Source organism: Micropterus dolomieu, linkage group LG02, assembly GCF_021292245.1.
Source record: "Micropterus dolomieu isolate WLL.071019.BEF.003 ecotype Adirondacks linkage group LG02, ASM2129224v1, whole genome shotgun sequence".
NCBI classification, from domain to species: Eukaryota; Metazoa; Chordata; class Actinopteri; order Centrarchiformes; family Centrarchidae; genus Micropterus; species Micropterus dolomieu.
In genome coordinates this window covers 26,374,361-26,402,025 of record NC_060151.1, presented here as the reverse complement: position 1 = coordinate 26,402,025, position 27,665 = coordinate 26,374,361, and the positions used below count along the sequence as shown (strand labels likewise).

The window sequence follows — 27,665 nt, the reverse complement described above, 5'->3', positions numbered from 1 at the left end:
TAAGGATCTGCGTTGAATCACACAAAGCTGAAAACTGCAGTTGCACTGATCTCAAGACTTAGATCAGTGTCTTATATTCATGTTTTGTCTTCACCTAGCTGGGACCTCAACAATGACCTCTTGTGATCAGATTTAACTTTCCTGCTCTGTGGGTTCATCTGTGGGAAACTGTGACCACTGCTAAGCAGAAAAAATACTTTGTTTGTACTGGCTGTAAATAGGTAGATTTCAGGGGCTATTTGATCCCTTGCCTCTGACTCCAAACACTTGTCTGAGTTGTTTGGTGTAGGTACATCTTTACCCAAGTGTGTCTGGGAAGCTAACCTGGTTTGAATCAATGTTGTTGTTTGTCTACTGTTCCAGTTGATTAGAGGCAAATATGACTGAAAAGAAAAGATTATATTCTGATTATACATATTGATTGGCTGTTTGTCAATGGAGGAATGCGTTTAAGTGCACACCTCCTTTGTGGAGCTTCTCTAACATCTCTGAGTGATGCATTAAGAACTGAATCACCCCTGTATTTAGAGCTGCCTACATGTGATCAGATGCATTTTAGTATTACACTGGGTAATCCATTTTGGACTTTGTGAATAAATACTGCTAGAATAGCAATTGGGACACAAAATTTTTTGATGTTGTTATATCGCAGCAACCCAGGTATTGCTTTCTTTCTGCATTATTCTCTTAGCTCAACAGGTTCAGTGAGCACAGGCTCCAGTATGTGGCACCTCCAGCCCAGCGTTTATGGATTGTTGTTTTACATCTGAGCCTGCATATCCTGGCTTCAGTTACTAATTTAACCATGTTTGCAGTTGCCAAAACTCTGTTTAACAGTCCAAGAGTCAACTAAGAGGCACAATGTCTGTGACTTTACTGACTGGGGTCGTGGCCAGAACAGCCAAAATCTGGGAGAACAGAGATGCAGCAGCAGGTTTCTGCCAAATGTGATTGATGTGATTTATTTCTCAGTGCTTATTCCTGGCTGAGGAGTTCTGCTGACATACAAGAAAAGCTCTGTGGATACAAGTGAAAGGCATCCATCATTTTAAACTTCAACATTTATGCATCAAAGTGCTGAAAAGGAGTTTTGAATCCAGTGTTAATCCTTAAAAGTTCAAAATATCAAGACTTAATGTACTTCTTGGACATCAAACTTGTTTTCAACTCTTTCCAGTTCACTCTTATACAGACGTCTTGAGAAAATGACTTTGTTGGAGGGTGTCACACCTCATCCACTGTCATTTCTGTCCTTACATTTGCGAGAATGACACATTAGAAGATCACTTACAAAAATCTCAAAAATATTTTACATTGACAGGAATGTTCTCGATGAGGTCAAAAACATGGGCGAGTAAATGGGAGACGTGGCTCCATAACTTAAAATGGATTTTTGATGGGTAAATTAGCCATCCTATTGGCTGGGAGCTACTACAGTTTATACAAACCTCTAAGAAGATTTCCCATAACTCCTCACAAAAAAGCCTTTCCACATGTTCCTCCATTACACAGGTTCAAGCCCCCATCTCCTCTTGAAACTCTGTTAACAATAAGACAGAATAACCTCTATCAAAAAGTAAAAGACGGCAGCAATTGATAATGGATGTTTTTTTTGTAATTATAATTTGTTTGTCTGGGCTCCGGTTCAGTTGGAAGGTGGGGGTGCTCTGTATGGAGCATATGGTGAGTGAGGCATGTGATTCCCCCGGGCTCTGCCTTTAAAACTATGCAGGCCTATACAGTATCTATTCCCCCTTACTGGGACAACCCATTACTCTCTGTCATTGCTCTAAACAATGGTGTCACCTTACTATTCTTAGTCAAATATGAACACATGTATATTTATGTGAAACAGGACTTTCACTTTGAAGGAAGACACTGTCATGTCCTGTCTGCCTGTGTGCTGTTAAAAATGGAACATCATGAAAAATGAGAAAGAAAGTCAACAAAATGTTTTGAAACACAGTTTGGGGACGATCACTGAAAAATAATTTTCTCCAAAGTCTGGATGGTGTAGACACAGGTCTTAATACATGCTCTAGTGTCAACAAATGTCATGGGAAAGCTGCTCTGAAGTTGGAGAGGACCTGCTTCAGTTGGCTTAACGTATACTTCAGTGAGGCTCAGCTAACGCAAGCGTTAAATAACTGCTGTCATCCTTTATAGAGGATCACTGGTTCATGTAGGACACCTATAGTTAGTCTCCTACATCCACTTTAAATCCACAATATATGTGAATACTGTATATATATTCAGATAGTTTAGACACGGTATAAATCACCACTGATGAGCTGCGAATGCAACAAAAAGATTTATGAAAGATAATTCAGCTTAAAAGTCAAGTAACATAAAGTTATAATATACAGTAGGGCTAATGGACTCAAGAACCTTTGATGTCCTATTCAGACATCACTCTGTAACCTTCCTCGAGGGTATTTTGTTCTCCTTGAACATCTGAACCTCAAGTTGCACTTGCCTTACATAGCTGTTCTTCAATCTCTGCCTCTCTTTCAGACTGTAGTTCTCCGCCAAATTAAAGTCTCAAAGAATGTTTATTGTTATAGCCAAGGTTATGGCAGCCTGGGCAATTTGGGAAACGAACGCAGAATTCAAAAAGGGATGACTGTATACAGGCGAATGAATGGAAAATGAAAAGCTGCAAAGTGGATAATTTAACACTGATGTTTATAAAACCCATTTTTGGTCTGCATTGCCATTTGGAATCAATGGTCGTGTTGCTATCACACAAGTGTACAACCTTGTCTTGTTCGAGTCTACAGTCTTATCTGTGATGGGTTGGGAAGTTTATACCTCTCTAGGAACTCATGAGGTCAGCGACCTCCTCCTGCTGTCTTTGACCTTGTGCCTCACATCTCTGCCGAGGGCTTCCAGTGCCATAAAATACACCCTGTTGACAGCTATGGCCACTGGAGAACAAATGGGATTGTCAAAGCCTATAGGAACGCAAGACTGCTGCTGCTGCTTTGCTCTCATTTTCATTTCGGAGTTTTTTTTTCTCTCATTCTCTTCAGCTAGGGACTGTATGGAGTGCAGATGGGAGCTGGACCTCATGTTTGACCCTCCTCAGGGTTATTGATAGTTTGTTTATTCCCTCCCTTTGACAAACCTGTAGAAAAACACCCTTTCCACTAATTTCATCCCAATTTCAAACTTGATATGTTAATGGAATAATACTTATTACACATCTAAAATCACATTAGTACAGTGGTTCTCAAACTCTTTCTGTCATGGTCCCCTTCAGAAGCCAAAAAAAGTTCATGCCCCCCCCCTCACCCACACCAGCAAAAGTGGTTTTCATTTTGATCAATTATTAACAATACAGGTGATTGAAATAAACAAGATTCAAGTCAGCAAACAGCTAGTATCAGAGCACTTTAGTTTGTTTATGTCCCAACGTGAATCATATTCATGCAACTTTAGGTCTGCTTAACATCCATGACCCCCCCTAAAGTGTCTCTATGCCCCCAATTCTGAGACCCGTTGCATTAGTAGAACAGGCTGGGTTATGCTGAACATGCATTACAATATTTTAGGTAACCTCTATGATACATTTAACATTACCGAATAAAGTGAAGGCGACTCTTGGCTAACGACAAATTGTCAGGCTCTTTAGAGTGATTATATTTTTTCTACTAACTGTTAAGATCTATATACAAATCTACAGTTTCTCAAAGCTGACATGTTGGCCCTACTAGAAACAAGAAAATAAAGCCATGATTGTTCCCCTTTGCATGATCCATGGTGTGCAAAATGTTTTTGACAAAACTATTTTGATGTATTTATCTTTTCTAAAACATAACTCCAGTTAAAAAATCTAAGCAGTTTTAGCCACTGCTGCATCACTTGATCAAATTGTCTGTTAGTTTGTTAATGTTCTGTCTCCAGGGCCTAATGAGTTAATCAACTGGCAGATTTCCCCGAGGGCTGGACTTTTTTTTTTTTATGGCTCTGAACCGCTTTTACCCCTCATGGTGTCTTCCAATTTCCTCCTCAAAGCTCTGTAGCTCCTGCCAAGGTTTCAAGTGACAGCTATTCTGTCACTCTTTTCCTTCCTTGTTCCACTTGTTGGTTTGAGGATGAGGTAACTGGCACGGGTAGGGAGTGTGTGTGTGTGTGTGTGTGGGGGGGGGGGGGGCATTGAGGTGATAAAAAGGGATGAAGGAGGGAATGCAGGCAGATCCACAGACAAGGAGGCAGGAAGACGCTTTCAGAGGAATCACTATAAACAGACACAGACATGCCTGAGCCCCAGAAGCCAGGTAAGCTGGTCCATCCTGTAGGATTATAATAGAAAACTCACTGATCAAAAACAACAGTGAAGGCTGACGATGCTGTGAAATGTTCAGATGAATGAAAACAAACTTTAACCCACAATTTTCTTAATGAAAATCATAAAATGCTTGAATTTTGGATAAATCAGACTAAAGCTGCATCATTGCATCATAAAGCAAATTCAAGATTTTATAAGATCATCATCAGACCTAATTAGGATTGCTTTATGTTAATTTCATTCTTACTTATTTTTACAAAAACGTGAGGAGAGCATTACCTCTAATACAGTTAAGATATATTTTAATATGCAGTTTATTAGCTGGCATGTAAATAAATCAAAGCTGTTAAACACAAACATTGTATGAGTTTTAGCTTTCATTAGTTAGTTACAAGCTCATGTCTTCATAAACTCAGTGTCATAAAAGTCAGTGTCTCTTTGTTGCTTTCTCTTTTACTTACAATGTTCTTGTGCTACAGTTGGACTATATCTCTCTCTTTTAGGGGGACAAACTCTCAAACATTGTTTTTGAATTGCAAATGATGAGAGGTCCAGCATGTAAATGTCAATTTTAGTCAATATGTCAATATTTGACTTAAATGTCTTAATACCAAATATTTATGATTTGAGAGTAAAAATATAATGTTCGTTATTAAAAATAATATGTGACAAGTAATAGAAAGAAAAAGACCTGGACAGGGAGCCACTAAAAGTAACAATAATGGATCTTTTAGGTAGAAATGTGTTGTGCGAGGGGTAATCCTCTTATGTCCTTGAGGTTCATTAAACTGAAGAAAGCAGGAATGGTGAAAGGGCAAAAGTCAGCACGCTTACAGTAATGTGTGATGGAAGGTTCAAAGTAATAACTGAAAAAAACAATTATTTTATACAGAGACCAAGTATTTATCCTTTGTGTTTATATCTTACACAAGACCTGAAAATATTTAAACCCAATAATACAAAATGAACCCAGTGGACTCAAGTGTTGCAAAATTTGTTTTGCTACAGCTATATTGCTGATTTTTACATGTCGTTTTTTCTCTTTTGTTAACGTGAAGAAACAGTTCCATCAATTTCAAAATTGGAGTTCTAAAAATTCATGAAACGGAAAAACAGGGTTTGCAAAAGAAAGTAACAACGCCTTGTTTCATCACGGACAAGTCCTTTCATTGCACCATAAACTGAACATACGAGATTCCAGCAGCATGGCATAACCTTACCGTATATGTGGAATTACATTTAATAACCTCTGTACTGAAACTTTAACAGTTATAACACTGTAATATGTGACATTAAACTCTACAGGCTGTAGTATCATAATCTTTGTATCAGTCATGGGGTTCGAAATATGTTCTGCTGCCTTTGTCAACAGTGACCTCAAAGCATCGTAAATCAGCTGTTCGTTTGAAACCTGAGAAAAGAATGCATGAGGAAAGGAGGGAAGGAAGGCAGGAGGAAAGGAGGAGGTAACAGATAAAAGCGGAGAAATGAGCGGGATGATTTGTTAGAGGGACCTCTGCCAAGTCAGGTGTATCTACCTTGCGTCGTATCTCTGCACCTCAGACACCTAATCTATTTGACCCTGATTGCCTCCCTCATTCTGTTACGCTGTCTCCTCTGCTGGCATCCATCTCGCCTCGCCAATCTGCAGAAAGTTCACCGTATCGCTGATATTGTGTGAAAAAGTCAGAACTCCTTTTTTTCTCTTGTGAATTTCATTTGTGGTGTCACATTCTCCGTCATGGGTTGATAGAAATGCACTGATCTCTTTTGCTTATAGAGTGATTTCAAACTCCACCGGATAAAATCAAAAATACATTTTGCTAAAAACTAAAAGCGTCTTTCTTAGGTCCTTAAAAGTTCACATTTGGACACTCATGTCATTGTTGATGTGTGATAAAATATATTAATAAAAGCGTTTGACAGAACTGAAATCTTTCCCCTCCAGAGCAGTTTATACCCTTCCCCTTTTTATTCTCCATCATGCAGTAATTCCATCCCTACATTTCATTATATCTTACCAATGTGTCGCCAATCCAGTGTCCTGACATCACACATATCATATTCCCAACACCACATTACTACCTTCTCTCAGGCTACTCTTGTTCTGTGTTTCCACCCATCCTAAAATGTTGCCCCTCTCTTGAACTTCATCACACTTTCTCAGCTTTGGAGCCCCTCTGCCCCTGTCGATCAGCTGGTTACAGCTCATGTGACTCATGTGGCGTCTTGCTCTCCACGGTTAAGGCCACCCCGGGACTCACGAAGCCAGGAGGATCTGAAAGAAGCACGCATCCCAATAAACAGCCACAAGAATAGTTCTCGTGCTGTGATGTCTCTTGGAGTGGAGGGTGTGTCCACATGGTTAGCCCCTAGTTGACCCATAGAAAAAGCATAGACCAGCAAGGCCATTGTTTCTCGCGACAGCAACGTTGACTTGTTTCCTCGGATCAACCAGAGAGCTCTTTGGAATGAGCTAGTGTTGATGCTAAAAGTTGCAGTGTGCCAGGGTGGTGGTTCATTGGTTCATTGCTGAGCATGTGCAGAAATAATAACCCAATTTGTATCACCAGTAATGCTGCCAGAAGCCAGCATCTTTAGCCCCCCAGGATTGTACCAGAGCAGCGGCCAGTTTCACAAAGACTGACCTACTGACACTGGTCAGTAGGTATCACTGGAAAAGGGGCTCTAGCATGGAGGTAGTGTGGCTAACGTTTAGGCTTAAAATAAGTCACCATATTAGACTATATTTTGTGAAACTGTCTAACTTGCATTAGACTAAAAATAAAATAAGCAAAATTGGGTTTCACAAAGATATACTGTAAGACCAGTGGTCTGTAGTGTTGGACTCATCTAAATTTTGCTTTTAGTAAGTTACACAGTTTCACAAAAATACTTTTTTTAGGCCTAAAAGTTAGCCATCCTGCCTCCAGGCTAATACAGAACTAAGAGCCATGTTTCCATTGGTAACAATCAGTGAAACCTGCTGACCAGTGGCACCAAATGACAGAAAGTGAGTGTAGTAACCTGTTAGAATATACAACAGTTGATTTTTTTTGTCCAAGGAAATTATCCTGAGTCTGACTAAGGTGTTAGCAGAAGAATTTGAAACTGTTTTTTTAAGTGCTTTTTTCCCCCAGAAGGCAAATATTTTCTTCTAGAGAGAGCAGAACTGAGCGTTTTGATGCACTTGCTCTGTCAGCCATGCTTTTCAGTTCGAAAAAAGTTTTAATTTACACAGATGTCATGGCAAATGAGTCCCATGTAAGACAGTCAAGAACTTGACAGCTTTGTGCAACAGATGAACGTAGATGTCTCTCTGAAGTCCGACTATTAGTTTGAGAGTATCTTTGTGAAACGCTATAGGCCCGTCTAACTCATGTCTGTGAAATTGATCCTCACTGGACATCTATGAGTCTATCTTCTTATTTTCAGAGAGTAGCAGTTGTTTAGTGGAACTTTAAACATCCCGTCACCATATTGGTTGCAAGGCTAGAATAAGACTAACATCCCATCAATCCCCCCAACCCCTTCAACCCCCCCCCAAAAAAAGTCTCACAAGTTGTCCAGTGTAGTGTTACCTCATACCAAGGCCATCATCAAGTTCCCACAGGTATGCACCCACTGCTTGATAGATTGCAGACAGATGCAGAGTCAGGCAACTGTGACATGAGGTCCTACAAAGAAAGTGAGCCCTGATGTATCATTAACAAAGATTCTCCAAACGTAGCCCAAGCAGTGTGTTGTGCAGTAGATACACACCCAGAATTTATGCCTTATTCTACAAGCTTCCTCTGTGATTTGAGAGAGGCCTTGGCCTATTTGGAGTGCAGGCTGTGTTGATGCGAGCTAGAAGACAAAAGGAAATGAATGGAAAGCTGAAGTGGATGACAGCTTAATACGGTATTTAAAGCCCCCTTTGTTTACTGAACACCACAGATTCCTCATCCCTAAATTAGAGTTGCATTTAGCAATTGTTTTCCTATGTCGAGACTGCTTTATTCACATAATAACAATTCATTCAAATCGTCAGGAAAGTTTACAGCAGTGCCATAAAATCTAATCTTCAGTTTCGCACCCCGTTTATTCCTCTTCCAACCTTATTACCAAATCCTTTCCTTTCTCCTCCCTTGTTCATCCATAAATCTTCATCCTCACGTGTGGCAGAGAGGAGAGGGGAGTGGAGGAGGGGGAGAGAGACATCACTGGTGGAATCCAAACAAGCCATAATTCTTATCATCATCGCTACAACCCAGTGTTATATACAGCCGTCCCATCCCTCACATTCCCTCCACAGGCTTGTGTGTCTAATCCCTCAGTCCTCAGTCACAACAGGCTTAATGCATGACCGTTACAGCATGCATACAGACTAAATAACAAACTAAATAACTCAGTGGGAGAAACATTATTAGTGACCTTTTTCTTTGTGGAAAGGTCTCTCCAGGGCTCAGTGCATACTTCTGAGCTGAAGATGAAACAGAAAATAAGAGTATAGTCATCTATACATAGAGTCGTCAAATCTGGGATTGCATCCCTCCTGCAGTGATTAAATATTCACAAAATTGGCACAAAATAAATCCGTTTTATAAAAAGATAACAGAACAATCATCTAGAGACAGAACCTCCAATGAAAGCAACAACAGATCTTAGACAGTTTGGTGTAGTCCTTCACTTTACGGTTGCAACTAAGACATTTTCCTATTATTAATTTTCTGGAATAATTAAAGCATCGTTTGGTCTATAAAATGTCAGAAAATACCTAAAAATTCCATCACAATTCCCCAGTTAATTAAATGATTAATTGATTCTCAAAATAATTTGGCAATTAACTTTCCGTCTATTAATAAATTAATTGCCTGAATGTTTCAGCTCTACTTCTATGCCCAGTTTATTTTCATAAACAGTAATTATGATATGAGCTCGTTTGTCTGGCAGTTCCTCACATTATCTCACCTCAACCCAATAAATCAGCCCAAACTGTTTAATCCATGCAGAACAGACGAGCTGGATGAGAAAGCCTACTCATTTAAAAAAGTTTCCATGGAGGTTCATGAGAAAAGAAAACCTTTAAAATATTTAAAATATCAAAAATATTCCCCTTTTCCCGTTACTAGCTGAAGCTCAGCAGCCCAAAACAAAAAGTAGGTCATGCAAATATGCAAGCATCTCTCCTGTTCCACTCCTGGTCAGCGTATATAAAAGTGGGAGCTCTTACAGTACACATTGCCTAGAATAACCAGATGATGAAGATGAAAATTCACATTTAGTCAGTCTAAATCAACAGCTGCTGGAAGTGGTTTCTGTATGTCATGCCTCACTGTAAAATGTTCTGCATGTAAAACAGAGTAGAATAAAATCCAGCAGCAGTCTGGTTTCTGGGAAAAGCTATCCATCTTTCGCTATTTTTCTTTTGGAAGCATGTTTTTTTAATATGACAATTTCAACCTCGTCAATCACCCCGAATTACCGGAATATGTCCTCTGACGTTGGTTTTACAACAACCATTACTAATCTGCACGTCAGGCTGCAATTCAATCACTACTCTGAATTTATCTTCTTACCTTCGCCTCCTACAAGGGTGACACACTATTCAGTACATGATGCAGCTATCAGATCATCAAGACTGTCAAATTAACTTGGCAAATGATTGAGTGATAGGGAGGGCAGAGGCTTAAGTGTACCCCGATTCTGCCGACAGCATCGCTCTCCATCCTCATCATAAAATGGTGAAACTCCATCAGTCACACTCTGCCCCCAGCAAGGATGCCAGCCAAATGCCAATAATACCATTGACACTCATCCACACATATCAGGTTTATAAATAGATTGAATATTAATCTTCTCTTTATTCTCTACTTCCAATATTACCCATTTTGATGTATATTTGAATATTATGCAAATACAAAAACACATCTCCGTCACACCGTCATGTGGTTTAAGTACAGTGACGGCAGCTTGGCCACGTGTGATTATAGGGCATTATAATGGAATGAGTTGCTTTTTAAGTGGGATTAAGGTACTTATAAGGCATTGAGGCATTCCCTGTTGAATAGTGCTGGCAAATATGTGTATAAATTGGAGCAGATGGGAGTTTTAGTTTCTAAAAACATTATTCAGAAGCCGAGCTGCTCTTAAAGCAGGAGTAATCTGATTGATTGAGTTCAATGTAAGCAGGTGGAGGCAAAGATCCACATTTTTTAGCGTTGCTGTTAATTTTAAAATCTGAAATTAAATAATTAAAATAATATCTAACCAGTTTATGACTAAATAATAAACAGCAAGGCTTAAAGGGGCTTTCCAGCACTTGCACTTCCATAAGGTTCGGGGGCTCAAAAGAGATATTAAAAAAGAATGATGGAAACCAGTGCTGTCCCTAGTAAGGATTAAGCTTAAAAAATGCTGGATCCTACACTTCCCTTAATACAACTGGATAGCATCTTTTATCAAACCCTTATTTCTTCAAGCTCCATGCCCCAGGTAGTAACACAGGCTTTCTTTTAAATATATTCAGTCTTTAAGACCAAGCTAAGATAACCCTGATGACAACATAGAGGTTATATTTTAACAGGCAGAGTTACTCCTCTAACACTAATCCCAATGTGTGAAATAGTGGAGTGTCCCTTTAACAAAAAGCCTCGATTATGCTTTTTCTTCTTTATTGGGCTTCATTTTACTTTAACATGAGAAAGAAAAAGAACAACTGGATTATTCCAATATCAACTAGTTGATTCTGTGTCTTTGTTGAAAAAAGATCTTCCCAAGTTTTCGTGGAGAACAAGCTTTAATAGAATATAAGCTCAAACAGATATGCACGCATATTAGATTATTTTGGCTTGATATTGTTAAGCTGCACACTGCTGTACACCTTTTTTTGCACTATAAAACCAGGCTTCCCATTGTTTTAGTTTTCTGATTCGCCATCTGCTGACAAATAAACTTTAAGCCTGTAAAGGAAATATTATGGATGTAGTGTAAGAAATATCCTTTGGGTCTTTGGTTCTGGACTTTGAGGTTTAACTCATTTTGTCTTCAGAGCAGCTCTGACTCCAAGAATTAACTTGCTAGTTCTGTCTGCTTGTAGCTGTACTCTTGACACACAAGGTAACATGAGCTTGTTGTTTCACCTGTAGCTGACACACTTGCCCAGTGCAGAGGGGTACAACTGGGGTGCTGTGTAAAAGGGCAAGAGGCGCAAAGTATGATCAGAGGGAATATGTGTTACCACCAATTGGTGGTGTGCTCAGCCTCCGCCAGAGAGGAGGCTCCAGTCTCTAGTTAACACGTCTGATGCTTCCATAGCACGCGGTTGTAGACATGCTTAAGTGACTAAATGTATTCAGCAGTCCTCCAACACCAAGATCCTGGAGAAACAAAAGGACTTAAGTGGTGCATTTCTTAGCACCAGCATTAGACGTATCAGTCTCTGAAAGAAACAGAAGCTCAGCATCTAGCATCAAAATACACTTTCAAACAAATGCATATGAGGAATTTGTGCCCTTTTTGCCTTTGTTCAGTGATGAGAGAGAAAGATTTCTAGATTCAAATGTTTGCCTTGGCCTGACTCCTTTGGCTTAACCGACTGAACAAGCAGGAGACGTACGCAGCAAAGGAAGACAGGGAAATGTCAAGAGAGATTAACGAACCACATTCCATAGAGGTTACCCTTCAAAAGCAAAACGGGCGGAGAGAGAACAGAGAGAAAGAGAGAGAGACACTGTGCAGAGGATGAACACAGAAATGAAAATCTAGTACTCAGTATTATAAAGTATTGCTGATGTCTGTTTTGTTGGTGTGTGTAGTCCATAAACAACATCATACACGTTGGTTCTCACTGTAATCATTTCTGGCATATTAATTTATGAATAAATATCCAACTTGTTGTACAGTGTATGATATGATATCACATGATTGAAGAAATAGTGAAGAGACTGATCCCCTTTAATGAAAGTTGTCTGGAAAGACTTTGTGACTGGTACTGCAAATCTCACTATAGACTCAACTGTTACAGTTAGCATGAGCAGGGGTTGCCAACAGCCAACCGGCTGATTAGAAAAAGAGTGTTCATACATACCAACACGTTCTCATCTCAGGGTGTCAAATTCTGAAAGCCTGACAAAGCATCCGTATTTTATGCACAAGGTACCCTTGAAATGAAAATGAAAATGAAACTCCTTTTTAAAATGTGGTCTTCACTGTCCGTATGAAATGCTTTTGGATTTAGATAAAGAACACATAACAATAGGTTTAGGCATCAAAACTACTTAGTTAGATTTAGGAAAAGATTTTGTTTTGCATTGAAATAAGTACATTACATGATGGCGGTTGGTTTTTCATTGGAGTTATTTGAAAGTTCAGGGCGTTTTATACAGACTCTAAAGGGTGACTTGTGCGTCAAATACTGACAATTTGTTAGGCTTTCTCAAGGCGTCCGTATTTGATGTTCTAAGATGAGACTGGGCTTATATACACATATGGAAACTCAAACCTCATCTACAGAAAATCCAATATAAGTTATTATAAGATGAATTTTGGGAAGCATAGCAATGAACACTTTACCACCGAATATGTTGATTTTGGGGGTGGCAACAGTTGAAAATGGCTTCAATGAATTTACACATTTTCGATAAATCTAGCCCACAGTTAAAGCACACAATAATTTTTATATTGTTTTTAGAAAATCTCATTTGAGACACACATATAAAAACATTAGCAGGAATCTCTGATTTATATACCTTTCATGCAAACCACATTCTATTGAACAAAAATGTCATATGTTTGCAAAACTGAAACAACAGCTCAGCAAATGTTTCTTAAAGCGGCTATAACAAATATTTTTATACCAACAATGGATCACATGACTACTTGTATGTGAAAGGGGTCACTTGTAATGATGATCCCAGAGAAAGTTTGGAGTCCGCAGTTCCCCTTAACTTTATTGTTCTGGTTTACTCTCACTGTTCTCATAACATTGCTTTCAGAGGGAGCAGGCAGCTGATTTCAGCCAAAAATGAAATTAACAACTAGCTAGTGAACATAGTGGTGTAGTAGACCCCGAAAACAGAGCCAAAAGAGAGTGACTGAATGATAATGTTACTCCATGTCTGCTGGATGAGTACATAAGCAAATGATTGCTAGCAGCTTAACCGTATCAACGTAAAAGGTGATGAAATATTAGTGTTCAATGGTTGTTTTTTCTGCCCCAAAATGGCCAAAAAAGCTATTGTAGGTTTAAGAAAATGTTATTAAGTTATCTAAATATCATGACTGGTTCAACAATGAAACTGGAACACAGTTTTAAAGCACAAACTCGTGGAGGGACGAATCCCGAACCTAGGCAGTGTTAGTTTTCTGCTCTATAAACTGACCTTAAAAACCAGCACATACTTATTTCACACAAGATTTTCCCTCTGTCTCAATGTTAGAATTATAACTTAATCAGTTTATGGCCAGATCCATACTGTAAGGCATTTAGCCCTCAAGTTGAAAACGATATCAGCGATAAGCTTTTGGAAATAAAAAAGGTCTATAATTACTATTTACAGAGCATCAAGTAATGTGTGTATTTAAAGGAAGTATTGAAAGTGTCAGGGTCAGCGAAACTGAGTAAATAAAACCATCTTTCAACAAGCATCTCACATGATATTTGTTAAATATAAACGGTGTATATCTCATCTTCCCCACTTAAGAACCCAATCCTCAGGCTCTTAAAGTGAGGCTTCACGCCATCCTCGACCCATGCTGGCCTTGCTCATTCTTCTTCTCTCTTCTCGTTTTAGTTTCCACCTCGTCGCTCTCCATCTTGCTTAACTCTTTTTTTTTTTCTTCAGAAAGTGGAATTAGATTAAAGTAGGACAAAGAAACGGTGGGACAAAAAAGTGCTGAGAGTAGGGATTTGCATTAAGTGAAAAGGAAGAAGCAATGGAGACCGCAAGAGACATTATCCATTTAACAGATACCTGGAAGACAGGGAAACAGACGGCTGTAAAGTGAATTTATCTAGGCCAGAGAGAGCCGTCAATGAAGCATGGGCAGTAATGACATGAATCCACACAGACAGTTTTCTTTAGCTGTGCATTACCTTCAGCATTAGAGCCTAGAGTTCAAGGGTTACAGTTGTCCTACATGTGACTGAGTGGTTTAGTCACGGCTTTTCCCACAGAGCAGCACAGACAGGCCTGTAATAGAGGAAGACCTGACGGCAAACGGAGAGAGGACCTCAGAAAGAGGGCTGTAGGAGAAACAGGTCACTTATGGATAATTAGAATTAGAGGAAAAAAATACGTGTTTTAAAAGCTGCACTAGGCAAGATTTTTTTTTTGGTAAAAATACACCCATCTTATCAACCTAAATCACAAAGTGGAGCTACAGTAGAGAACAACGTCACACCTTCACTAATTGAGATGCTGTAGATTTGCACTATCTGTCCAAATTAAATGTGAGCGTAGGGTATGAAAAAGATGAAACTTAAAACAGAACTTGCAGCCCTTTTCTGACCTGTATCTTAGCTTGGACCGGATCTAGGTCATTTGTAGTAACACAAGCGGCATGGCTCCATGGATGGCGAATCTATTGACATCTGTTATACTTAAATATCTTGAAAACTACTGGATGTATTGCCATGAAATTTGGTACAGACAATCATGTTTTCCTGAAGATAGATCCTACTGACTTTGGTGATCCTCTGCCTTTTCTTTTAGCACCACCAGCAGGTTGACATTTATGGTTCTGGCTAAAATATCTTGAAAACCATCAGACGGATTGCCATGAAATTTTGTACAGACATTCCCTAGAGGACGTTGGTGATCCCTTGACTTTTCCTCTAGCCCCACCAGCTGGTCAACATTTTCACTTATCCAATGGAATAACTCAACCTCTGCTTGGTGGATTGTCTCAAAATTTGTAATAGATATTTCTTTTTCCCAGACAATGAACTGCGAGGTTCACATGTGTGGCCAGAGGTGTTTTTAAAAAAATATTTTAACAATACCGCAGTGTAGAAATACAGTAAATGTTGAGCTTATTTAACTACTTTATAGACTAATGGGTAGCTTAACCTACAATAATATATCATAATTTATTAGTTGATCTGTATATTTGGTATTAATAATACAAGCCTGCACATCTAAAGTTATTGAACATATGTAGTGGAGTATAAGGTACAATGGTCAAACACCAAAAGCACCCAAAGCATGTCATTTTCAACATGTTAACTAATGAGCACAAATACAAACCATTTCTTTAACAGATTAGTGCTCTGTTCAGAGAAAGATGGACTTTGTCATCCTTTTGTACACATATGTGTTCTGTGTGCATTTTACATCAATCCTGTCCTTGTTGTTTCTGGATATTCAACTTATTTTTACTTATTTAATTATATTCCACTTACCTCTCATTGCCGCTTGGAACTGTCAACATAAAATGTGCATTGAACAGCTTGGTGGTGTTTTGCTGTAATAATTTGCATTTTTTTCTCTGGTCATCTGCATTAAACACTTGGGACATACAGATAATGATTAAAGCATTTGCCAGATACCCATCTTCACAATTTAAATTATTAACAAAAAATAGGCAATACTGAGCAGTGAAACGCTTATAAATTAGATATTAAAGGATGATCCTGATAACATGTATAAAATCCCTGTGTAATCATCCGTAGAGGAAGTAGCAGTGATATTGCCAGTATATAAACTAAATTTCTTGCACACACAGTGTTGCTGAAAGTAATAGAGGAAAATACACAGAGATTGCTGAGAATCTGTCCTTGTTGCAGTGAGACAGCACCCAGCCGCAGGGTAAAAACATCTTCTATCTTATGTTTGTTATAGCTAGCCTATGATATTTTGTCATCATATTTTCTTTAAGTTATGAAAAAGGTTGTAAGTTGGAATATGAATTAGATTTTTCACTAGTTTGATCTCTTCTAGCTCTTTAAGGTGTTTTTGCAGTTTATTGTGTGACCAAAATACACACACTTTTGTGACTGCAGCATTTTGCATCAACCACATCATACCACATATACCATTCTCTCAAATCTTGACACAGGCGAACCTAAACTCTCATTTGAGACCACCCCACTGACAATAAACAGACTTACTTTTACATCCAAACAAGCTTCATATAACCAGTTAATGAAATGTATTTAACACCACAGTTGTCTCTAACAGTAAGGGCAGTCTCAAAAACAAACCCTCTTCCTGCTTATGCTTATATGCAAATCCAGTTTGTAAACACCTTGATATCATGGTCAAACAGCCACAAAAAACTAAAGACCCCATGAACACCTTCTGAAATTCAGTGACCAACTTCCCTCTGATTTACAGTAGAGGGGTTGGATAGATGCTTCATCAGGAACCTAAAGAAGTTTTTACTGCCTGGTGCGTCACGGATCCCCTCTTGGATTGAAGTGCTGAGAGAGACATTAACAGATTGCTGCCTGAAAAACAAACCATATCCAAAATAGAAGTGTTGCCCTCCCACCCCACCCCACCAGTATGCCAGACATAGTGTGCCACACAAGCAGAGTGCCAAGGCCAAGCCTTGATATCTTAGACCCACTGTTAAGTAGACTCATGGGACACTTTCCCTGCAGTGCCAGTTGTGGCTTGTTGTTGGTGGTTTGGAGAGATGATAGCTGTCATGAAGATGTCCTCATTCATTTCTGTGGCCGGGCCCTTTAATGTGCTTTGCTGCCTTGAGAATACCTCCCTGGTAAAGTAAGGCAATGAAACCTTTTTTTAACATTTAAACAGGGACCCTGATGAGGGCACAGACCTGTGAAATTATTCAATAGATGGTTAAGATGTGAATGCTGCCAAAGTTGAATTATTACTGTGCAGCTGTGTGCTTTAGTTTGTCTGGCAGACAAAAACTCATGCCTAATCTGCCATCTCATTAGACACCCTTGAGCTTATAAAGCAACCTAAATCTGGGATCCTGGAACTTTGATGTACTTATCCTATCAAAAGCATTTTTGTCTTGAGGCCGCCCCTTTCAGAATTTTTTAAGCCCAATTATTCCTCATGATCTCTGAAAAATGTACTTATATTTATCTCAGCCTCACTGTTTCTGTAAACCATGCTTCATTTGAATCATGCACTATTCCCCTGTTGAAAGCCAATATTCTCTCTTTTGCTGGAGGCAAATCCTACAGAAATCAAAAAGAGGTGCAAGCAAGGTTTCCTGAATGTAGTTTCCCTGTGCAGATACTTGTGAATGTGTGTTTATGTTATTAAAATGAAACTGTTTGTTTAAAAGTGTATATTTTATGCAGTTTTATATATTTATAAAGGTGTCTGATTTCGATTTGTAGAAATGCAGAGTGTTAATTCAAAGCACCTGTGTACACATTGTACAGCCGAATGCATATATACACACACACATACACATATATTTATATAGACAAGATGTATAGTACTGTAGATAAATATTGATAAATATAAATAAATAGAGCGATGATGTGCCCCCAGTGATGTATAGAAATTTTCATTAGTTATTGTCTCCTGAGAATTCACATCACAAGATGAGGCTCTTTAAACAGTTTACTGAGTCTCACCTCTGAAAGCTGTGACTATACAAAAGCTGTGCTGCTGGTGTTGTATGATATGAAATAATGAGGATGTACAAATTAATTTACATAATTGTTGTTTAATTGCAGCAGCCAAGGGCGATAAGGCTGCAGCAGCCCCTGCTGGTAAGTGCCTCAATGACATCTAATCTGAGCCCACAAGCTGTGCTCCAGAAATCCAATTTATTTTTGAGTACACATACAGTAATCAGCCATTATACATTTAAACTACAATAACCACTGAAAAACAAATATTTTAATAAAAGCTTCTTACAAAGATCTAATACATTTTCCTTTTTTTCTCTCCTTTTCAGACCAGAAGGGTAAGAAAAACACACACACATTCAGTGTTTGTTTGTCTGTGCGTCCTATAGATGAACTGTCTACAGATCCTCCTCCTCCTCATTACCATCATCACTGTCATCATCCAAAAAATAATGTGTCTTTCCCCTCATTCAGTGATGCCAGCAGAGGAGGAGGGTAAGACTTGCAGATGAAACAAACACAGAAGCAGTGAACTTCTGTGGTGATGGGACTGAGTGTGGAGATGCATGATGAAACACACACACACACACACACACACACACACACTCTATAGTAGTTACTGTAACATTGTTTCTTCAACATGCTTTTATTAGCACTGAGGACATGTTATGAGATTATTTTAAGCACCGGAGATGCTAATTAAATTAGGAGTTAGGAGCAAAATAGAAGGTGTTTAATTTATGGGTAAGCGTCACATGAATGTGTGAATGTGTGTGTGTGCATTTGAATTTTTTATCTTTTTTTATCTCGGTCTTAAATCTGCGAATACATTCAGCACATGCAAATTAATCTTTCACTTTTGTCCTTCAGCTATCATTGTAATAGTGTTTTGTTAGCAGCGTTAGCATTCCACTTTTAAACCTAATGGGTGCTGACTACAGCTAATGGCTTTGGCCAGTGCAATTCTTAGTTACAAGAAAGTGCAATTTAAAAAAGGTTGCTAATCATGCAACACCATATGATGCCGTATTTTCACAACAGCATATCAGGGCCATTGTAGATTTAAAAAAAAAAAAGTTATGAGAAAAAAACTTGTTGTATTCACGAGATACAACACAAATTTTTGAGACAAAACTCACAAATTTACGAGAAAAATTCATCTCAGATTCTCTGAGATTAAGGACAGCTGTATAACCAGCTAGGTCCAACAGTAACATAATTAGCTGTTGTAGAATTTTAATGAAGAAAGGGGGACCGTGTTCAACATTAGCGGAGCGCAGTGCTTAATTTGTAAATCAGGAGGTCCTGGAGAGGCGGGTCAGTGGTAGAGAAAAAGTCACAGAAAGCATCAAAAACCCACATTGGACAACACAGAGGTCTTGTTAAAACCAAACTGTCAGCACAAACAAAGTGTTATTTATTTACATTTATTAATCAGAGCATTCACAATAACCATTCAAAATCAGCAGGGGGAGCGCGTAGGAGCAGCTGTTTCTCTCTCTCTCTCCCCCCTTCACTTCCCTGTTGTGTCCCTTCTGTCTGTGGATTGCTGCTACTATGAGGAAATGGACATTGCCCTGAAAGTTCTTCATCCTTTCACAGCGCAAACTTGCTCAGCTGCGGGGCTTACTGTAATCATATGCCAAAATATTTAGACACCAGAAAGCATTAAACTTCTTGCCATCATACAGTGCAGCTACTAGTAGGCCTTTAAAGGAGGTACAGGATTCAACAAATTAAGCCCTGGGGGAGTGTAAAATCACCATCCCCTTCCAGCGTGGCCAAGGGGGATAGCCTACAAGTTGCAATGCACTAGTAGGACCCAGAGGGTGTTTCAAGCCCAGCACATGTGTAGTAGAGTCTTCTCTTAAATTTGGTCTTAATTAATTTTCTCTGAATATAAACCCTTGTCTCACCATATATATGTTTTTAAATCTACAACGGCCCTTATACGCCATGGTACAATGTGTATTTGCTGGAGGGGAAAACACACTATTTTAACCCCTTTCTCAACCTTGTCTTGGAGGATGAATATCCTGTAAAATATCGTGTTAAAGAAATATCTGAATAAAAATTGTATCTACAACATCAGTGATAGTATAAACACTATCTCTTCTTTTCTTTTCCTTAGAGTCAAAGAAATATTCTCTTTGTAGCCCTTACTATTTTGTGCAACAGTCACAGAGTAGTATACAACTGTATTCAGAATAACCACTTGCTCCACTTGTAGCCTTGGTAAAAGTTAAGGGTACAGGTCAACATTGCTGATGTGTTCAAGAAGGCTCCATCATGATTAGCGAAATTGGCTGCATACTTTCACAAGCTTGATTGGCAGAAAATCAGAAATGGAGAACACAGTCATCTCTTTAGACTATTTGTAATGGAATTTTATTTAGTAATGACATTCTTTAAATTGAGTAATACACGTAGATGGACAGATAAGTGAGCTGAATTTTCATCAAAACTATCTAAACTGTGCCTTCACTTAAAAAAAAGAGATTTTTATAGGTTTGTAATTCTAAAATAATTTTCCTAATCATAGATAAAATACTTCAGATAAAATGTTCAGTCCATGTGCTCCCAAATGATTCCTTTAAATTAACTGATCAGGTCAGCTGAACATGCAAAAATGTGAAATGTGTCTACAAACAAGCATACTGTTCAGAATAAGGTTTCCAACAATAGTTAATGAATGAATGAGTGGCCTATTTGAATACATAACGGATATTTTAATAATAACAATTTATCAAATGTCAATTTGAAGACAATGTAAAGGTGGTCACTTGTAGTGATGAAACTACAGAGAATCATCACCTGAATCTGCAGCTCATTGTCTGGCTGCATGCAACTTTAGTGTTCTGGTTCAATCGCACTGCTCTCATACCGTTTCCAGCCACAGCAGGCAGCTGTTTTCAGTGAAAAACCTGTACAGTACCTGCTGGGAGATTGCTGCGATCTGTTCTTAGATTCACTAGCCACTGAGCATTGGTGTTGTGGGATGCTTCTTTCTCCCATATGTTCTTCCAGTACTATTCAGTCTCAGCCCTGGGTGGATCTGATCTTGTGTTATTACCCTGCCACTGAGAGTACACTGTGGATGGTTCGGTGGAGAACATCCGGTTTATTCTCCTGGCTTCTGCATCTCCCTTATAACTCTTTAGGCGGGTAGCCAGACCAGTAAGTCTTTGTTTGGCAGTCTCCAGAGCCTCCGCTATCGACAGCTTGTTGTATTTCTTAGGTAGCCCCTTCCTTGCACCTTTCTGTGGCTCTGACAGCTGACTAACCTCTCTTCGTGTTGCCTTGATCTTGGCCTCTAGCCTTCTCCTCCATGGGGGGTAATGCTCTTTCTGGCTTGTGGTGTTCATCTTACAGCCAAGCATCTCTAGGATCACTGTTGCTGTGGCGTACATCAGCTCATTGGTCTGGGTTATGGCTTTAGTAGGGATAGTATGTAGTGCTGCATTCACATCTTCTAGTAGACTTTCAGAGGGTACTTTGTCACTTAGCCTTGGCAATCTTGGTTGTTGTACTTGGGGGTCCAGCTTGGTTATGATCTTCAATAGTAGGTCAGTCGCCCTTATGCTGAGTGATTCTGTGCCGTAAGGGCTTGTTGTTATTGGGGCTTGGGACCCAATCTCTGAGTGTGGGGATGATGATGATGACATCTCCCTGTTGACCTGTCGTCCTGGCTCCCCCTTGCTGTAGCATATTTGTTGTACCTCATCAATCTATATATATATATATATATATAAAAATGTGTTACAGGTTATCACAGGTATCATTTCTCTGAAAATCAACAAATTCAACTAAATCCGTTAACTATAAGAGCTTTGTCTCCTAGGACAAAACTCGTAAACACCTAGGGAATAACAATACTAACAAATTAAAGACCCATTGAGTAAATGTTACCATTTATTTAATAATGGGTCCTTTGGAAACATGATGCAGTGACACGTGGGACCATACAGCAGTTCCAAGGAGCCTACAGTCAGCACAATGCCTGACAGACAGTACAACTGACACGGAAACACCGGCTAGTTTGGCAGTGATTTCTTGTTCTCTGGACCTTTGTTGTGTGTTTCTGACTGTGACTGTTGTCACCTGATGATCAGTTAGTCACTGAGTGCCAATGTGTTTCCCAACCTGCTGTGTAGGTTCTAAGCTGATGATACACGGGGCAACTTTTTGAGCAATGTTGCTGGGCAATCTTGCTAGTGGCAAGTCCGACTATGTTTTGAACGGATAGCGGCGGTGCGGGGCGGGTGGCGGAGTGTTGGGGGAAGGGGATTACGGTAGTAATCTGAACTCATTACCATTGACGGCAACGTTGCCCTGCACCATTGCTCTAAAAGTTGCCCCGTGTATCATCAGCTTTAGTGTGCTTTGTATGTGTGAGAAAGAAGTCTGAGGTAGATTCAGAATGGCAGATTGTTCCTCTCTCTTCAATTCCTCTTGTGCCTGGAAATTTTGACCTTTCAAGTCCAATCCATAGTTGAGGGTAATGCATTCAGTTAAATGTGTTAAATTGTGTGTGGGTGTTGTATCCCACAACAGAGTAGTTGCAAGATGTGTGAGATGTACTGCATGTATACATCAGGTAGAATCATGTGCTATGCTGCACCATTGCACTGTCAAGCAGTAGAATACAGAAAGTACTTGTATGTTTATAGAGAATTCCTCTGCCAATAGCACATATGCAGTAATAGGTAACGAGCCCCCTGAGAGTAAAATGTACTTTGTTGTATATTTATTTGTATGGTCTATTTGTGAATGTGAGCAGTTTCAGTTCACCTCGTTGGATTAAATGTCAATTCATATTAAGAAGCAACTGTAATAGAGGGTACAAGCCAGAAAGTAGTAAACGTGTTTCTGTGTGTGTGTGTTTATGAATATGCAGTCACTATCATTCGAGATTAATTATTGCATCAACTTTCTGTGGCTCCCAGAGATTGATTAAATGTGTGTGTGTGTCTGCAGGTGCAATGACGAGGTAGAGCAGTGAGTTATACTAACACCGTGACACATTTTGCTCAGTCGCTGTCTTTGAAGGAGAACACTTCCCAATTAATAGTAATATCCCAAAATGATTTATTACAAGCAAAGATCAATGATAAGACTGACATATTATTTGACCTGAAAGAACATCGCTGACATAACTTTAGTGATATCTAGTGGTGAGGGTTGCAAATTGCACCCCTCCTCCCCTAGCCAAACCAAACGAGCAGTATAGCTATGGTGCCTGAGACAGGACAAAGATGTCATCTAGGAGATAAAAGAGATTGCCAGTCAAGAAATTAGGTTTCTTTTAGATATATTAAGAAATTATGTAAATAATGTAAAACCACTGTTTCTGCACCACAGTCCATTATAAACCACATAATTGAATTGAAGTTTATAAAGGCATAGTTAGGTGAGGATCAAGGCTCCTCTCACTTTGCTTAATTAGATAAGCAATCTACCAATATTAATATAATATATTAATCTACCAATAAGCAATATTACCAAAATGTCTTATTAAATTTTTTGAAATACAACAGAAACACAAAGTAGTTCTGACAGCCATAATTTCAGCTTGTGGTAAAACAGTGCAACGTTTTTAATGGGCATTTAGCATGTGAAAGTAAAAATTACATATTTGTGTGCACAGTGGGAGGCAATATCCAATAAGTTTTTTAAATGCAAATTTAGAAAGTATTTATTATTGGTCACTTGATAGGCACACGGTCTTGTTATATATCACCATTAGCAGTAAAAAGAAATACATCTTTTCCACCAGGGCAGTAAAATGTGAAGTTTAGCTGCTGATCTGAGCTTCCCTGCTGTTACTGTTTCATTACCAATAATATTCATCATCTGTTTATCTCAGAAAGGCGCATTTCTGTCCACGTAACAAAGCCATAACAGAGGCTGGAGAAGAACTACATGAAATTACAATCCAACTACATATTTTTTCTACCAGTGCAGTAAAAGTTTAGCTGCTGATCTGAGCTTCATGCTAGAAGCTGCCTTTTATTGCCAATTAGCGATCAGCTGATTCTCACAAAGTAACATACAAAGCCAAAACAGAGAGCTGGAGAGAGAGAGAGTAACTACATGAAATTAATCCAACTAACATAACACCACAAGCCAAAGCACAGCGCTGGAGAATAAACCAATCCAGCTAACAATACATTTTTTTCTACCAGTCAGTAAAAGTTTAGCTGGCTGATGCTTCCATGCTCTAAGCTAACATTACAGTTTTATTGCCAATTAATGTTACTGATCAGCTGATTGTCTCGCTTAGGCAAAGCCAAACCACAGGCTGGAGAATAAGTTGGCGCCATGAAATTAATCCATATTTCACACCACTGACAGGGTAAACATGGCTCTCTGTGATTTTGGCCTGCTGATAGCTAAACCAACAGTTTTCATCGCTAAAGTCTGACAAAGTTAATCACCTGTCCAGCAGAAAACGGACAACTTCAGCACCGCTTTGAAAACATCTGTCCCACAATATAGCCTTCCATCTGGGAAAATCCTCAAAATCCGTGATTTATGCAGTCAGTTGTCTGTCCCGATTCCGTCTGGTTGTCGGTTCTCGTGCTAAATAACAGTGTGCTCCTTCATTTGTGTTAATGTCACTTCTCTTCTTACTTCTAATAAACCAGAAGACTACTCTGAGACTGTATATTACTATTAATGTTAGTATTATTCCCTCTTCTTCTTCTTTGTACGTATTCAATGTAGTGACTGACGGGCATATACACTACAGGAATTACACAAACAGATGTGATGACAAAACGCGCTCTGTAGCGCTGTTTGTTCATTGACGGCTACGGTAGCAACATGATGACAAAATACAGCGACCTCCACAGCAGGGGGTGCCCGCAGTTATGTAGCTATAAATGTCTCATTCTAAGGTAATGAAAACATAACGGTTCATTATGTAAGGACTTTATACACCACTGAAAACAGTTAAGGATGTTATATTGCATTTCTGTCAATAGATCCTCAGAAATATTACACACTGAACCTTTAACTCCCTGACCTTTGATTTAACCTGCCAAAACTCACATGCTTTGTCACATTCCAATGCATCCCTAAACCCCCTCTTGCCATTCATTCAATTTTTTGTAATGCAATGATAAATAACTTGAATGAAGTAGTCCAAACTGATCATTTGAATGATATATTGTGCTCTAATTTAGTCAAACAGTAACATACAATCGTGCACCTCTTTGTTGATGACCACTTTAAAGAAATTTTGCGTGAATTTCGTTAAATGTTAATGCACTGAGACTGACTATTTAACCTTGGAAATGGTCAAATCTACAGTGGGACGCTAGCATTGAAACCCCAAGGTTTACAAAAACAGTTCATTTAGCACATGACAAAACTCCTGCTCTCTACTCACTCATCTTTGATGTTTCTGCCTCTTCACCACTGTTCTCACCATCACCTGCAGACTGCTTAAATAAATCTGTTTAGCACACATTTAGCACACTTTGTGACATCAGTCAACAAAGCCCTTTTCTTTTTTGGTGCAACTTCTCTCCACCCCTGGCCGCTGGGGTTTGTGTCACGCATGAAACCACAGTTATTATTACAGTTACTTATTTAAAGTTACATAATGGAAATCACGTATGTCACGTCATTTACGACACATAACATACTTGTTTTAACCCAAAACATGATCTTTTCCTAAACCTAACCAAGTAGTTTTGGTTCCTAAACAGAACCAAACTTGACAATCCATTCTCATCCCAGGGCGTGGACGCTTTGTCATGATCCCTTGGCGTCGCTTTTTAATGCCCTGGGATGAGAACAGATTGTAGAATATGGTCTGAGTGTCAAATATTGCCACAGATGGGTTTGTTGTGTGTCTGTATGCCGAGGAGCTTTGAAAAAGCATTGATATTTGACAGCTTGGTAATGAGAAAGGGTTTGCTATTACGCATTGCACCAGCAGTGTTTCTGCAGCTAAGACGATCTATTGAATATCTAATAATAATAATAATAATTTAGCTAGCATATTAATTAATTCATATTCATTCATATATTCCGGTTTGTAATTAGCATTAACACATTTTCTAGCCTAGGTAAAATCTGTACTCCAAATATTTCAACTGTTAAATGACATTAAATTAAGAAATCAGAAATTAGATTCCTTCTTTCATTAACTAGTGATATAGAGGATTTAGTATTATTCTCCTTATATCCTGAAACCTCACAAAATGTTTTCATTACCTGTAACAAAGCAGGAATTGATTTATTTAAATTTGACCTGAATAAAATTACATCATCAGCATACAAGAATATTCTGTGTTCTGTCGTTATTCCACAATATTACAGTACTGCTATTACGAGAGGTATAATTTCAACTTCTTTCATCAAAGAAATTGATATTTGCTCTGTAGTAAGTTACGTTTGGCGGTATGGCTCTTTACTGGGACCCAGTATACACCTCCCTGCCCATCCATGTGCATACATGAAAAGCCTGAGGCAGAGCGAGTAGCAGCAAAGACCCCAACATGCATAAAGTGTATGTTCAAGAGCTGATTGTATAAAATTTTTAATGTGTGTTTTTGCATGCATATGGCTTTATTTTTTTCCATTTTGGTAATTCCATCATCAGCAGAGAGGTTTTTTTCTGCATGTGTATGCATGTCTGCCTTTGCATTGATATGTATCCATGTGATATATAACAGAAATTGTGTACAGAGTGCTAATACATACAATTTCAAAACACTAGTTAAATAGATTTTGTAATAGTTATGTATAGGTTTTAGCACCATGTTATAAATTCACTTATATTGCCATATTCAAATGCTCTAGCGTTTTAGTATTTTGTATTTACTTTACTTGGTGGTTCTTGTACCAAAGGTATCTTTTAGTGAGTGTAGCAACAATGACTGCCAGCTTGTCCATGTAGTTGAGAATTATTAGTGTTCTCAGTGGCACCTTGGTAACCCCTGTCGGCCCGATTCTTGTGCACTTTCAATAACAGCATTGAGGAATGTAGAGTAAGATCCAGCCCGTCCGGAAATCATTTTTCCAAAAAGGAACATGGATCCTCTCATCAGCACACTCCCACAGGCCCACTAGTTTCAGGTTGATCTACAGAGATCTACTTTTTTTTTTTTTACTTTAGCGAGCAGGTTAGCTACATTGTCTTCTGCATTTCATATTCATAATTCTGCTTGCAACACTTGCTCAGTGTAACTGCCTATTTCCTTTACCATATTTTTCTCTTGCCGCCATAATCCTTTCCTTCCATAATTCTTCTCTGCTGGCCACCTCCTCTCCTATGTATAATATAATATTGTGCTACTGGCAATTAAAAATTTCAAAATGGCTGCTTTTCCCCTTTACTTTTTATGTCACTTTCAGTGACAGAGATGTAATAGCTTGTTGTAGAGGGTAAGCACTGTCCTGGCTAGATAGTTTTGTTTGTGTGTTTACGTGTGTGAGTGTGTGCTCATTGTGGCTTTACTCATCTGTTAAATTAAACACATCGATTTATCTCTAAAATGATCAATATTATAACACAGAGCCATGGCTGGCTTTAAAGTTATTCTGTCATACTTGTGTGTTTAAGTACAGTATGCTTACTGTATGTATGAAATGCTTATTCTTCATTAACAGATATCCAGCCTGCTGTAGGTAAGCGCTTTGCTTTGGGATTAGTGTGTTTATGTGTGTCTGTTCAGTTTCAGCTTGTCTAAAGATAATGTAGTTGTCTCATTGAATAGGCTTATACATTGTCTTTAATCCAATCTTTGATGAACAGCTTTTTCATTTATAATCACACACACACATACATCTTTGAAGTCTGAGGAGACTAGA

General features: G+C 38.8%; 1 protein-coding gene across 1 annotated transcript in view; it reads left to right on the top strand.

Annotated features, from left to right (window-relative positions):
- Window positions 1-27,665, top strand: part of mybpc2a (myosin binding protein Ca) — a 64,011-nt gene that overhangs the window by 1,972 nt on the left and 34,374 nt on the right. Inside the window, exons 2-3 of the mRNA XM_046042160.1 lie at window positions 17,946-17,981; window positions 18,170-18,178. Of these exons, the coding sequence (XP_045898116.1) occupies window positions 17,946-17,981; window positions 18,170-18,178 (45 nt within the window). The remainder of the gene's footprint in view (window positions 1-17,945; window positions 17,982-18,169; window positions 18,179-27,665) is intronic.